This window comes from Molothrus aeneus, chromosome 9, assembly GCF_037042795.1.
Source record: "Molothrus aeneus isolate 106 chromosome 9, BPBGC_Maene_1.0, whole genome shotgun sequence".
Taxonomy (NCBI): Eukaryota; Metazoa; Chordata; class Aves; order Passeriformes; family Icteridae; genus Molothrus; species Molothrus aeneus.
This window is the reverse complement of record NC_089654.1, coordinates 28539229-28553974: the sequence shown is the minus strand read 5'-3', so window position 1 is coordinate 28553974 and position 14746 is coordinate 28539229. Positions and strand designations below refer to the sequence as shown.

The 14746-nt window shown below is 53.7% G+C and overlaps 1 protein-coding gene across 2 annotated transcripts; it reads left to right on the top strand.

Moving 5' to 3' along the window:
- Positions 1–7002: 7002 nt before the first annotated feature.
- RGS16 (regulator of G protein signaling 16) lies at positions 7003–14508 on the top strand. Of its 2 annotated transcripts, XM_066555671.1 has the most exons (7): positions 7003–7146; positions 8528–8629; positions 8973–9044; positions 9095–9166; positions 9300–9361; positions 11140–11306; positions 12545–14508. In XM_066555671.1, exons 1-7 carry the CDS (start codon positions 7067–7069, stop codon positions 12743–12745), a joined length of 756 nt encoding a protein of 251 aa, XP_066411768.1. In that variant the 5' UTR covers positions 7003–7066; the 3' UTR covers positions 12746–14508. The 2 variants fall into 2 exon arrangements, with proteins under 2 accessions (XP_066411768.1, XP_066411767.1); XM_066555670.1 differs by lacking the exons at positions 8973–9044; positions 9095–9166.
- Positions 14509–14746: the final 238 nt, after the last annotated feature.

Genomic DNA, 14746 nt, shown 5'->3' with positions numbered 1-14746 from the left:
AGAACCAGGCTCCCCAGAGGTCCAGTTTGGGGGGATGAGTCCCAAATGAGTCAGTAGGACCTGCAAGGAAGGAAAATCCCAGGAGTCTTCCAGCAGCACATTGCTGTCCTTCTCTGAGTACACATCCCTGCTGCTGCCAGTGACGGACTCCCTGCCCCAAATCCCAAAAGCAGCATGGCCAGAGGTGGGAACAAGTGCTGAACCTGCTCCCTGCATCAGGAGCAGCAGTGGGGGACACACACAGGCTCCTGGGAAAGGGAGCAGTGTGGATGGATGGATGGATGGATGGATGGATGGATGGATGGATGGATGGATGGATGGATGGATGGATGGAGCATGATGACGTCACAAAGAGCAAACAGCAAATGAAGAGCTTTCTCCAGACCATAAAAAGCCACCCTGTGCTCCAGCAGGCAGCTCACACCTGGGCCTCAGCTTGCTCCATCCTGGTGGGATAAACCAGGGAGGGATGAGCAGGAGTAGGGGCAGAGTCACCAGCCAGTCATGGGGCAGTCTGGGGAGTCTGGAGGGGGCTGGGATTGCTGGGGAAGGGTCAGGCAGCAGCTGAGGGCAATCCTGGGCAGCAAGGGGGGAAGGGGAGGGATTAGCAGGGGCAGGGAGCAGGGTACTTGGGGTGAGGTTAGGTCTTAGTGGGAAATTGCATGGTGAGAGATTGGCTTGGTTTGGAAAGCCAGGTGTCTGCCAAGGAAGGCAGGAGCCTCCCCTGAAAAGGAAAATGCAAACACACTCCCTCTGAATGATTATAATTTTGAAATTAAGGGGCTCTCAGGCAAAGATATGGGAACAGGAATAACAGTTCTTCACTAGGGAAGAAAATAAAAATAAAATAAAAAATGCAGTAATACAAAACAAAGCACTGCCAGAGTGAGAGCAGTCCCTGTCCCCTGTGTGTCAGGGGGTGGCACAGCCCCATCCCATGGGGGCTCAGCCCTCCTGCAGTGCCAGCTGTGGCTCTGCTGGAGCAGGGATCCTGCACAAGGGGGGAGTTTTCCTCTGCAGCTCCAGGGCTGCTGGAGATGGGCCTGGGCTCCTCTGGCAGTGCAGGGCAGCAGAAGCTGCTCCTCTGGGAATGCACTGGGCAAAGGCTGCTGGGGTGTCCCAAAGCTCAGATTGGATCCAGGTAGGAATGCTTGGCTCCTCCCCTGGGCGGAGCATCTCCCCATGGGATGATGGGATTGGATCAGCACTGCAGGGACACTCACTGGCCACGGACAGAAGATAATTAATAATTAATGGCCCATGAACAGCAGAGATCTCCTGGAGGGAGGATTGGTTGTGGGAGAGATGAAGAAAACTGCCCAATGAACAGCAGAGAACTGCCCCAGCTCTGACAGATGGCAAATAGAACACACACACCCCAGCCACATCCTACAACCCAGGACAGAGATTTACTGCAGGAACCATGTGGGGCTGCAGTGAGGAAGGGCTGAGCATCTCCTGAGCAGGTCTGGCCAGCAGGAAGAGCAGTGACCTGGATCTCAGCTGGCCCTGGGCACACCGAGGGCTCCCACCCTGCCTGGTGCCCCTCTCCCTGTGAAAGGTGAGTGTTTGCTCTGTGCTCTGCACACACACGTGTTGCATTTAAAACCAAAAAGTAAATTTTCCTCTGGAAATGGGTCTAGTGGAATATATCAGTCCCTCTGGCTTCTTTCTATCCCCCCTATTTTTGCCCCTAAATCCTTTCTTCTGCTGTTTTTCCTTTTCATCTGCTGCTTCTCCCCTCAGCCTGTCGCCGAGCCAAACCCATCTGAATGCATCCAAGGAAGGATCTGCCATTAGTGCTGCTCTGTCTCTCCTCTTAGTTAGGATATATTTAGCCATCATCTTTTAGCATTTTTTGCTGGCTGTTCAGTGGCTTTAAAAAGCAGGTGCTGGGAACGGAAAGAGAAGATTAAAAGTACCTGCTGTCAGCTACCTCTCCTTGTGCAGCTGTGCAAAGTGAGCACGTGGGCAGAGTGGGTAACAGCTGCCCCTTGAAAACCTCATTTGTAATTCTAATTATTCTTTTTTTATTATTATTATTATTATTATTTCAATAATCTCTTTCTGCACTGCTACAAATTTCCAGAGCAGCTATTTCCTCCCATGCCTCATGTGAATGTGGAGTGTTGGGAATCCATCAAACTCCCCGTGGGTGAGGGTGAGGGATCCTTCATGGGCAGCTGGGATATCCTGGATGGGCTGGGCAGGCCCAGATGGAGCCAGGCTCACCTGCAGCCACATGGATATGGTGTCCCACAGCCACCCCTGACTGTCCCTGTCCCACAAGCTGTGCCCATGGCCCAGCCCCAGCTGCAATGTGGCTACTGCAAATTCTTGGCTGCTGTCTCAGCCTTGGCAGCTTCCCTGCTCCTCCCTGGCACCATCAGAGAATTTCTCAGGCTGGGAAAGATCTCTAAGATGATCAGGTCTAAGCCAAGCCCACCACCAAACCCCATCCCCAACCTCCATCCCATCTCCTTGGCTTACTTCCCTCCTTAAACGCATCCAGAGCTCATCAACAGCTTGCAGGTGGAGGAAGAGGCTATGAAACATGAGCAGGGCCTTTAAACCTCCCATTTCTGTTCCTTTGCAGTCAGCACCTCCCTGATTTCATGGCAGGAGTGCCTCCAGGTTTGCCCATCCCTGATTGCCACCTCTGTGGTTCCCCTCTGGTTTAGGAGGAATTGGGGACAGACTCATTGGGGAGCCTGCCTGCAGTGAGACCCCAAAACAGCACAGCTCAGCCTGGCTCTTCCCCTTTTCCTTCTCCCTGCCTCCCCTTCCAAAACTATTTCTGCATCTTCCCCTTATTCCACTTGAACAGTATAAAACCACAAAAATACCCCTGCCAGAAACTCTCCTCAGAGCCTGGCTGTGCACTGGGGCACATACACAAGGGCACTTTGCACCCCGTCACCAAACCCTTGTTTTCCCATTCCCCATCCCATTTCTGGAGCTGAAAACTTTGGTTTTCTGTTTTCCAAAGTAGCTGGCATTTTGCAAACACTAACCCAGAAACACCAATCCCTGGGCTGATGGGGTGTGTGTGTTTTGCTGCTGGGGCTGTAACCCCCCAAAATTCTGCCTGTGGATGCCTGTGGGTGCCTTCTCAGCCAGCCCACCTCCCAGTCCTGTCACCAAACCCTTGTTTTCCCATTCCCCATCCCATTTCTGGAGCTGAAAACTTTGGTTTTCTGTTTTCCAAAGTAGCTGGCATTTTGCAAACACTAACCCAGAAACACCAATCCCTGGGCTGATGGGGTGTGTGTGTTTTGCTGCTGGGGCTGTAACCCCCCCAAAATTCTGCCTGTGGGTGCCTGTGGGTGCCTTCTCAGCCCAGCCACCTCCCAGTCCTGTCACCAAACCCTTGTTTTCCCAATTCCCCACCCCATCTCTGTAGTTTGGGGCTGAAACCTTGGTTTTAGTGTTTTCCAAAGTTGCTGGCATTTTGCAAATAACCCAAAAACACCAATCCCTGGGCTGATGGGGTGTGTGTGTTTTGCTGCTGGGGGTGAAGCCAGTGGTTGTACCCCCATAAATTTTGCCAAAGGTGGCTGTGGGTGCCTTCTCAGCCCAGCTATCTCCCAACCCTATCACCAAACCCTTGTTTTCCCATTCCCCATCCCATTTCTGGAGCTGAAACCTTTGTTTTTTGTGTTTTCCAAAGTTGCTGGCATTTTGCAAATAACCCAGAAACACCAATGCCTGGGGCTGATGGGGTGTGTGTGTTTTGCTGCTGGGGGTGGCTGTACCCCCAAAATGCTGCCTGTGGGTGCCTTCTCAGCCCAGCCACCTCCCAACCTGGACCTTCCTGGTGCAGATGAAGCCCGACCCTATGGCTGGGAGGTGGATTGGCGCTGGCAGGGCTCTGGGAAGGCAGCCTGGCCCCAGGCGTTGCGACACAGAAGAGTTTTTTTGTATTCCAAAACAAGGGCTGATAATGGAGGGCACGGGGCCGGAGCCGCGGGAGGCTGCTAAGCTAAATGAGACAGGAAGCACGTAATTCAATTAGATACAGAGCAGCATGAAGACATCTGAGTACACACACGGGGCTGGGCTCCCAGGCTGTTGCATAACCCTGGGAAGGGCTGAGCAGGATGAAATACCTCACCTAGGGCAGCCCATGCCTGTCCTGGAGCAGCCCCACGGCAGGGGAGAGGCAGAAAAGCTGCTCCAGGGAGCACAGGGGTCAGCTGGGGCTCTGGCACGGTGGGCACAGGGGCTGTCCCAGCCTTGGTCAGGGGGACTTTGCTGGAACAGCCCAATCCTGCTCCCAATCCAGGGCTCAGACCTGACACTGCCCTGAGCCCCAGAGCCAGCTCTGCAGCAAACACCTTTGTGCCTCCTGTGGTCCCCAAAAAGAAAGAGCCTTTGAGTGACCCCTTCCCTTCCCTTCCCTTCCCTTCCCTTCCCTTCCCTTCCCTTCCCTTCCCTTCCCTTCCCTTCCCTTCCCTTCCCGAGCTCTCTCTCTCTCACCATGGGCAGCTTCACTGTCAGCTTGGCCTCACCTCAGCCCAGAGCTTCAAAAGCTGCCACAGGGGACAAGGTAAAAACCTCACACACACACACACACACACTTGTCCAATGCTCTTTATTTCTCTGGGGAAAAGCAGCAGGGAAAGAGGGCCTGAAGCCAAGAGGGGGGCTCAGCAGGCTGTAATGTCAAGGCAGAGATGTGCAGAGTTTCTCTGCCCTGGCTCACATCCCCCAGGCTGCTCACCAGTTGCAGTTGCTGCCATGCCAGCTGTGTTTTTGCCATAGTTACATTTGCTGTGAGCAGCACGTGGTTGCCAGCACGGTGGCTGTGCCAGGCTCCATGGAGTTGCAGCCAGAAATCATCTGTCCCGTGTGCCTGGCACACGTGTCCAGCCTCCAGGAGCTTTTCCTCTTGGCATGACCTGCTCAGACCATGCCTCAAACACCAGGCAGGGTTACCAGAGCATCCTGTGACTCTGCACATCTGCAGCTGGGAGGATGGGCTGCAGCTCCAGAGGGGAAAGGGACAGAGGTGAACATTCCCACAGCATTTATATGGAAAGGCCAGGGAGGAGATGGAGATGTGGGGGATGAGGAGAAGGGGCATTGCCACCCTAAACCCTCTGCAGCTGGGAGGTGAGTGCCAAGCTGCTTTGGCATGATCTCCAGCTCTCCTTTCCAACCCTGACCCTTGAGTGGCTCTGTGGAAGAGCAGAGTGCGGGTGCCAGGAGCCTGTGCCCATGCCCACATGCCACTGCTGCTGTGACACCAGCGTTCCCAGCGTGCTGCTCAACTGGGGCGGAGATCCAGACTGGTGGGGCCCTTCCAAAACTGATGCCAAGCACATCCTGTGGCTGTGCACAGACATTCCCAGCAGCTGTACAGGCAAAGGCAACCTTCCAGCCCTCTCTCCTTTACTCTTCCATTTCTTCCCTTGAATCCACAGCAAGGATCACAGCTCTAATCTTGGTTTTAAGGCACAGAGAAGACATGAATGAGAGCTTGGTGTAGCTTCAGCCATTTATCTGTAGCTGAGTATCTGCTAACCAAGAAGGCTTAAACTTGATTATTTGAGTGAAAATCCCCAGAGCCATCAGGAGAGAGGCTGCTCTTCCATGAGGAGCTCAAAGTGAGTGTTCAGTCATTAGTCCTGATGTGATGCATCCTTCCTGTCTGTCCATGAGCAAGACCATTCTGTGCCTTCTGTAAGTGATGAGAGAAAGACAGGACTCTCCTTTACTGCTCAGTGGGGCTGAGGTGCCTCATGCTCCTCCTGAAGTCTCCCACCCAGATATCCTCATGCTCCTGCTCCCAAAGGCAGCTTGAGAGGAGCCTTTCCCCCTTGCCCAGGGCCCAGATGGCTTCGTGCTGGCTCTCTCCTGGCACAGTTCATCTCTCCTGGGAAAGCTGCTCTGGCAAAGGGAAAGATGCTCTGGCAATGTGCTGTGGGTGATGAATGCAGGCAGCAAGGGGAGGAGACAACCTGAGCTCTGGAAAAACGTCTGAGCTGGGAATAGCAGGGAGGAAGGGAGAGGATGAGGAGTGGAGGTGGCAGCTGTGGCCTTGTGCTTGGCTGGCCATGAGCAGGGGCTGTTAAGGTCACTCCCTCCCAGAGCTGCTGAGCTGGGGAATTGCAGGGAGGGCAGCTCTGGGATCCTGTGTGAGCCTGACCTCTCCAGGGCCCTGCTGGTGCTCATGGACCTCTGGTTCTTGTAGCCCCAGACCCTGGGCTTTGCTGCTGTGCACTGTGCACTGCTTTAACCCTTTCTCTTCATTTTTCTCTTTTGCTGGCTCAGTCCTTCCCCTCCAGTTTCCAACCTCTCCCTGGCTTTTAATCTCCTTTCAATTTCCAGGTCTCATCAGGATCCTCCATTATCAGATGCTTTCCCAGGTTTTGGCTCCTTTGATGTGCATCCCTTCCCTCCTCTCAGCACATACACCCAGCAGGGAATTTGTGATGAAGAAGTGCAACTTCAGCCAGCACATTATATATATATTACATATTCCAGCTGTGAACTGGCAGTGCCATTAAAGAGAAGTGGAAACATTAAACCCTCCCTCTCCATCTGCATCCCCGCAGGAAGCACAAACCCTCCTGACCCTGCTGGGGGCTGCCACCCCCTGGTTTAACCACTGGGGCAGAGCTCTGGAAGCCCCGGGGCAGCGGAGTGGAGCAGCAGGATGGAGCTGACGGCTCTCTGCGAGGGCTGCAGCGTCTGTCCTGTCCCTGCTCTCCCACCCGCCGCCGCTTCATCAGCAGGCTCCACACGTCGCTGGAAAACGAGCCTGTTTTTTCCTGTTCCCGAGGAAGCGGCGATGACTGTGATGCTCAAGGACGAGCCTGGGCCTCCCACTCTCCCCTCCCTTAGCAGCACACACAAACTTACCTAAGCTCTCCTCTTCAGGGGCGCTGCCTGAGCAGCTTTTGGTTGGCTGGAGGCCGCGGTGATGCTGGGTCCCCCTCCCCTCTCCCGGCCCATATAAAGCGCGGCTCCGCTCCGCTGTCGCAGCCGCCAGCCCGGGACCGCGGGGCAGGTGGTGCCCGCAGCCGCCTCTCGCAGCCCCTGGCACCCCCGGGAGGAGCCGATGAGTTGCTGGATGCCTGGGTGCCCAGCTCTCAGCATGTGCCGGGGCTTAGCCGCGCTGCCCATCACTTGCCTGGAAAGGTAAGGCGCTTTGGGAGGCAGAGGGGTCGCACCTGGACCAGCCTCTGCTGCCGCCGATGTGATGGTAGGGTGGAAACCGGGATGCACAAAGTGATTCCTTGTGGCTGCATCCCTTCTGCTCCCCAGCACGGGAACACGGAGGTGAAACCAGCGCAGGGACAGAGAGAGGAGGCTGGCCAGGGCTGTACAAACACACCAGGGGTTTTCTGGCTCTGCCTCTGCACAACTTGCTCCGAGCTGACAGCAGCAGGAGTATTTTTGTCAACACTGCCGAACTGTTCAGTGACATGTTGCTCCTCCTGCCAAGCCCCACGCTGCCGGCTTGACATTTAAACCCTGATTTTTTGTATGGGCGCCTGGGGACGCCTGAGCGAGCCGCGGGCACGCAAACAGCAGCTGGGCCACAGCACCTCGGGGGCACCCTGGGGACAGACAGGAGCCGCTTCTCCTGCCCTGCTGCTGCCGCAGACACCTCCCGGCAGGGACGTGCCTCCTCCGTGCTTTCGCCGCGGGGACAGGCAGGAGCATCCCAGCCTCTGGCACAGGAGCATCCCAGCCTCTGGTACAGGAGCATCCCAGCCTCTGGCACGGGAGCATCCCAGCCTCTGGCACAGGAGCATCCCAGCCCCTGGCATGGGAGCATCCCAGCCTCTGGCACAGGAGCATCCCAGCCTCTGGTACAGGAGCATCCCAGCCTCTGGCACGGGAGCATCCCAGCCCCTGGCACGGGAGCATCCCAGCCTCTGGCACGGGAGCATCCCAGCCTCTGGTACAGGAGCATCCCAGCCTCTGGCACAGGAGCATCACAGCCCCTGGCACAGGAGCATCAGTGCTGCCTCCCAAAGCCATGGGGTAGGTGAATGGCGCTGCCCTCCCCACGGCCTGCTGACAGGCTCCTGGGAGCCCAGGGGCACCCCGAAAATCAGAGCAGGGGAGCAGCAGCCTGGCAGGCAGCAGGGGGATGCTCCCGCTGTGCCGAGAGGAAGGGAATCGCTGTTTTTCCAGCGGTTTGGGAGCAGCGGAGTGATGCCGGGAGAGTGGGGTGGGGAAAGGAACCAGGATAGCTCCGGGGAGCTCGGGGGGGGCTCCAGCAGCTTTTACCTGTCCCAGAGGAAAGATCGCGCTTTATATTCTATGTGTCTCCGCCTGGGAAGCGAGCAGGAGAAAACGGTCCCCCAGGCTTAATGCGCGGTTGCCAGGGAGCAGGGAAAGCAAGGGGGGAGCGCTTATTTCCCATAGCAGAGCGCCAAGAAGTGGCTGAAGCTGGGGGGCGAGGGCTGTCCCCCCGAGCCCGAGGGGTGCAGCCCCTGCCAGGGGTGGGGGCGGCAAACTGATGGTCCAGAGATCCCATCTCACCCCTCCCTCACTCCCTCCCTTCCAGAGCCAAGGATCTGAAGACCCGCTTGGGCATCCTGCTTCACAAACCCGAGCTGGGACACAGGAGTGGGAGCTCCAGCAAGCTGCAGCTGGGCTCCAGGCGCAGGTAAGCCAAGCACGGCTCTGCCCCGGGTGCAGCCCGTTCCCGAAGGATGCTCCTGCCCATCTGCAGCACAGAGCACAGAGCACGGCTCCCCCTCCGTGTAGTCCCACCCAGGCGGGCCGGGAAGGCGGATCACTCCCCTGCTCCAGCGGCTATAAAACCCGGCAGGGAACGGATGCTCTGGCATTAGGCACAGAGAGCAGGGCCCTGGCAAGAGGCAGGGATCCCGCAGGGCTCCTGCCCTTCCTGGTGCCTCACACCAGCGGCTGGGATCCCCAGGGAATGCAGGCAGCATTAAACACAGAACACTGAATATCAGTGCTGAGGGCAGGGGGTTTTCCTGCAGAGGAGGCTCTGCTGGGCCAGCAGAAAAGGGCTCTTCTGAGCAGCCCCTAGAGAGCCTGGTGGACTCGTGTCGGCACAAAAGGGCTCTTCTGAGCAGCCCCTAGAGAACCTGCTGGCCAGCAGCATGGAGATGAGGTCGGGTGAGCCATCAGGGAAGGTGAAAGAAAGGGAGGAGAGAGGAAAGAGAGCCCACAGGTAATGGATGTTGGCCCCTGGCTTTGGTTTCCTGCTGAATGCTGCTGTCTCCCGTTGATGGAGCTGCTCAGCTGAAGTGCTCCCGTCCCTCACCGCTGGACAGAGAGCCTCACATCCTTTTTGTCTTTTCCAGAAACTCCTCCCAAGAGGTGCTGGAATGGAGGGAGTCCTTTGACCAGCTCCTCAAGAGCAAAAGTGAGTAGCATCTTGTTTTCTTCTCTGGGTGAGAGTGTGTAGGACAAATGTACTCACAGTGAGCTGTATGACTGGAGTCAGTGTAGGATGAAATCTTGCCTCCTCCTCAAATGAGGTGTTTGAGGGTTCAGAAAGAGGTCTCTTTCCTGCCCAGATCTGAGGCACAGGGCTCATTGCCTACCCTTTCCTTCTGGCTGGGTGGTTTTGGGGGTCAAAAGTGTTGTCTCACTGCTGCCTTGGGACAGGAGCACTGTCACAGGCATCCCCTGAGGAGCAGCCCACCAGGGGGAACGACATGGGACTCCCAAAGCACCCCTTTCCCCACTCTGGGGAGAAGGCAGTGTCTGGGTGGCTGGTGGAAACAGCCATGCAGCCACCTCCCCTCAGGCTTGTTCAGACAACTGCATTGCTGCCCTCTGTCTGTCTGTCCTGTGCCTTAGGGGATGGCTCTTCCACAGGGAGCAGGAATTCAGCTGTTTGAGTGGATAACCTTGCCCTTTTCCTACTCTGGGATCAGCTGTGTGTCTGTGATGCACAGGGCTCCTGTGAGATGCTGGCTCCCTCTCCCTGTGCAGGCAGCTCCTCCAGACCCAGAGATGGGACCTCTGTTTTTAGTCCCACACATCATCCCCTCCTTACATTGGGCTCTGCACAATTGCAGACTCCAAAACCAGTTTTTACAATTATAGAGATGATCCCTCAAATTATAATGAGAGCCAAAACGAGATTGCTGACTATAACAAGACAAGACCTTCTAATTATCTATTTACCTTTAAAAAATGATTACCTTGATTGAGTTTTGCAAAATTCAAATGCCAGAAGAGCCAAATTTTAATCCAAAAGTAGTTGTCTACCTTAAAAGCTCTTCCCCACCCAGCCAAAGTCCTTCCACAGTGCTAGTCTGGGGCCAAATGTATTTTTTTCTGGTGTGCCTTTTGCAGCTTTCCCAAAACCCTCTGATTTTATGGATTCCCCCAATCATCTCCTCCTTACACTGGGCTCTGCACAATGGCAGTCTCCAAAACCAGTTTTAAAAATTTTTTACGATTTTATAATAGTTAGAGAGGATAACTCCAATTACAATGAGAGCCAAAACGAGATTGCTGACTATAACAAGCCAAGACCTTCTAATTATCTATTTACCTTTAAAAAAAGATTTCCTTGATTCAGCTTTGCAAAATTCAAATGGCAGAAATGCCAAATTTTCATGCAAAAGTAGCTGTCTACCTTAAAAGCTCTTCCCCAGCCAGCCAAAGTCTGGGGAAGCGCTAGTCTGGGGCCAAATGTATTTTTTTCTCAGTCTTTCTCACGTGCTGTGATGGCTAATGAGCATCTCTAGCTTTGTAACTTAATCCACCCTCCCAGCACAGCTTTGAAATCCTTGCTGCAATTACTCTCCCGTCCTCAGCATCTCGTTCCCCCCAGATCTGGGCTGAGAAATCAGAACCAAGGCTCCTGCAGCGTTCCGATGCGTCAGCGCGCTTCTCCTTAGGTAGAATTAGCTCTTTCCCGAAGCTGTAAAGAAAATACTCTGAAGCCTCATTACAGAAAGGTCAGATAAATAAAACCAGAGGATTACTTGTCTGTGGGAAAGGATTTTATTGGAGTCTAGAGGCCAATTAGCGGTGTCTCAGAGGGTGGAATTTGCCCGGAAGGAAAGGAAATCTGTGGATGTCACGGTCTGAGCTCCCAGGGCAACGCTCCCCAGGCAGTGTTTGCTGCTGGCCCTCTTCCCCTCGCCTCCTTTCCCATTAAGTGCTCTTCTCTCCCCTCCATAGGTGGGGTAAATGCATTCCACACCTTCCTGAAGACTGAATTCAGCGAGGAGAACCTCGACTTCTGGCTGGCATGCGAGGACTTCAAAAAGACCCGCTCAAAAACCAAGCTGGCCTCCAAAGCCAACAGGATCTTCGAGGAGTTTGTCCAAAATGAGGCGCCCAGGGAGGTGAGATCATTTTCTGTCACATCAAATAGGGTGGGAAAGGAATGAAATATCCTGGTGGGTTTTATGAAAGTGCTGTTGGGTCAGTGGGAAGGTGTGCTCTTGTTCATGATCTAGCATTGTGGGGTCCATCACATAATGTTGGAACATAAATTGAGTCTAACTGTGAAGTGTAGCAGGCACAGGGCCTGCAAGGTCTGTGGTGGTCAGTTGTCTAGGATAAGAAGTGCCTAGTCATGATGACTGGACCAAAAGAAGTCCCTCTTCCACCTTTGGACCCTTGTTATCGCTCTGTGAGATGATAGGTCACTTTTGCCTTGACCCCTACTATTGAACTGTTTCCCAAAACCCCTACACCCTGTATAAACCCCTATTTCTGCCCAGTTTGAGAGAAGAGCTGTCACTGAGACCCTTGGCAGGAGCTGCCAATAAAGACACCTCTGTGGAACCTCATACAGCCTTCTCCTCTCTCTCCCTGTGTCTGCCAAAGGCATTTAGCAAGCAAAGAGCTGAAAATCACTAATGAGCTGAGAATCACCAAAGAGCTGATCTCATGTGGTGTTTGTGAGGGTCCCCAGGACGAGGTGAGAGATGAGAATTTGACTCCATGTTCTCAGAAGGCTGATTTATCATGATATGATATGATATGATGATATGATATGATATGATATTAAAAATGCTATTCTAAAACTATACTAAAGAAAGAGAAAGGATACAGACAGAAGGCTTAACAAGAATGACAATGAAAGCTGGTGACTGACTCCTCAGAGTCCAACACAGCTGGCTGAGATTGGTCATTAATTAAAAACAATTCACATGGAACCAATCAAAGATGCACCTGTTGGTAAACGATCTCCAGACCACATTCTAAAGTAAGCAGATAATTATTGTTTTCATTCTTTTCTGAGGCTTCTCAGCTTGCCAGGAGAAAAAATCCTGGCAAAGGGATTTTTCAGAAAATATCACAGTGACAATCTCACTTAAGAGCCGAGCTTGCTAAAGTTGCCTGTGGCCCTGGAGCCTGCCTGAAGGGCTTGGACAGGTTGTGCTTAACTGGACTTCGCTGTCTGAGACACCCATGGCAGCCAGGCTTGGGGAGACCCCAAAAACCCCAGAGCTGCATTAGTGAAGGGATAGAAAGGTTTGTAACCATCTTCATCTACATCTGAAGACCAATTAAAACCAGGTTTTGTCCTCATGTAGAAGAGGAGCTAACATTTGTGGGCACTGCTGCCTTGCAGGTGAACATCGACCACGAAACCAGGGAGATCACCCGCAAGAACCTCTCGGGGGCCACCTCGGCCTGCTTCAACGAGGCGCAGGCCAAGACGCGCACGCTGATGGAGAAGGACTCCTACCCCCGCTTCCTGAAATCCGCCTCCTACCAGGACATGAGCAGGCAGGCCGCCAGCCGCGGCACCAGCAAGCGCTCGCACACCTGACCTGAGCTGGGGGACGAGCCAGGGGGCCAGGAACGGGGTGGGACGCGGATTGTGAGGGCTGAGGCCTGTGTGGCGGGGGTCCGGCTGAAGTTGTGGGGTTTTAGCAGGATCCCCAGCACCCTGAGCGCTTCAGGAGCTGCCAGACCCACATTCCTCCCTCCTTGGGGCTGGGAGCCCAGAGCCTCCCCTCACAGCTCAGCTGGAGACCTTTGCCACTGCAGACACGGAAAGAAATGGGGTCTGAGCTGCGAGTGCACCTCAGCTCATTCAGAGATGGGATTCCCCTGAGCACCCACAACCCAAGAGCTCCCACCTGCTCTCTGACTGCCACAAGCAGCACCCACAGGACCTGCCACTCCTGCTCGCAGGGAATGGCCAGGATGAAAGCCCTGAGACTTCGTGGCAATTTCAGCTGGAGGGATCCTGAGCCTGCCTTCCCCTGACCCCAAGATCCTCCAGCTGTGTCCTATGCATGCTCTGCATCGAAGTTTCCACCTCCTTCCAGTGCAGTGACGTTTTCATCCCTCGCTTGAGCTCCACGACCTTCAGATTGCACCTGATCTTAAGTCACGTGTGTGATGTTTTATCCCTGTTTTTGTTATTTATTTCATCATTATTGTTATTATTATTATAGCTATATTTATTAGAGCAGCACTGCTGAAAGCACACACGTGTATACCTTGCTCTGAGGAGCTTGTAAATTAAATTATTTTAGCTGTTGTAGCACTTAGCATGCCTCCCACCTTTTCTGTGTAATAATTTGAGAGGACCAGACAGATTTGTAGCACAATTTTGGAGCAAGGTACACCAGTAGCAGCAATGAGAGCTGCTAGAGAGTTTGGATGGCAGTGCAAGGATGCTTTGCAGCCCATGCTGTTCCCTCTCTCCCCTTAAAGATGTGGAAGGCATTGCAACTTGTCCCAGGCAGGGAACAGAGAGGTCAAACAGGTACTTTGGTGAGCAACTCTATGGGAAACTTGATTTTCACACATGGGAGAGAAAACCCAGGGCTTTGCCTGGGTTTATAATCGGGTTTGGTGTTCCCTTGGATGGTGAAACCAGTCTGCAGCCACAGCACTTTACCAGGAGCCCGTGGAGTGAGCGAAACCATCCTGTGAATTCAGTGACTTGGGGGTGGCAGGACACACCCACCCAGTCCAGACCTGGGGGCAGCTCTTCAGAAAGTCCCTCTCAGCAGGAATTTTGGGGTCCTGGAGAGGTGTGGGTCCCACTTGGCAGCAGTGGTGGGTGGGTGGGTGATGTGGGGCCTGTGCTGGTCCTGGGGAATGTGCCACCAGCACTGCTGCCTGCTGAGAGCTGCTTTCCAGGGCTCTGTTTATCCCCAGAGACCAAACCTGGAGATCCTTATCCCACTGGTACTCACTCCTTGCCAAGGGAACTCTCTTTTGCCCCCCTGTCTCAGCAACATCCGGAGCACAGCATCCTTTGGGCTTTTCACAGCTGCTTGAGCAGAGCAAGGGACCAAGGACCAGGTTGGGGATGTTACTCCGAGCCCTCTTCCACCACCCCCATCCTGATCCCACCTCTGAGCCTCTGGCTGTTGTCCTGGCTGTGTTTACAGGGAGATATCAGCTGCTTTCTTATTTATTATTTATTTTTACAACTGGAACCACCTTTGCTGTGTAACTGAAGCGAGCGATGCACAATGGTCTGTTCTCCTTGCTGACGTAACATTGTCCTTACAAAATAAAATCAAATAAAATAAAAATAAAATAAAAGTAAAGAGCAAAATACCCTGACAACGTGGGCTGGGTCTTTATTTTTCTGGTCATGGACTTTCAATTAAATTTTACATTCTAATTCTGGATACTTTGCAAAGCTGCCTGTGTTGGGTGACTCAGGGGGCATTTCCAGTCACTTTAAAAGTGACAGTGTCAAGAGCAGAAGAGGAAGGGTGAAGACTTTTGAGGCATAAAACTTTGTGGTATTTGGTTTATCAAAGAAAATGGAGTGATTCATAGAAAGCATGAAAGCAGAAGT

Excerpts from the sequence above, each read along its gene's own strand:
- RGS16 (XM_066555671.1), top strand. The coding sequence starts at position 7,067 with ATGAGTTGCTGGATGCCTGGGTGCCCAGCTCTCAGCATGTGCCGGGGC. Across the intron at positions 8,630-8,972 it reads CAGCTGGGCTCCAGGCGCAG|AGGAGGCTCTGCTGGGCCAG; the intron begins GTAAGCCAAGCA and ends GTTTTCCTGCAG. Across the intron at positions 9,167-9,299 it reads AGAGGAAAGAGAGCCCACAG|AAACTCCTCCCAAGAGGTGC; the intron begins GTAATGGATGTT and ends TGTCTTTTCCAG.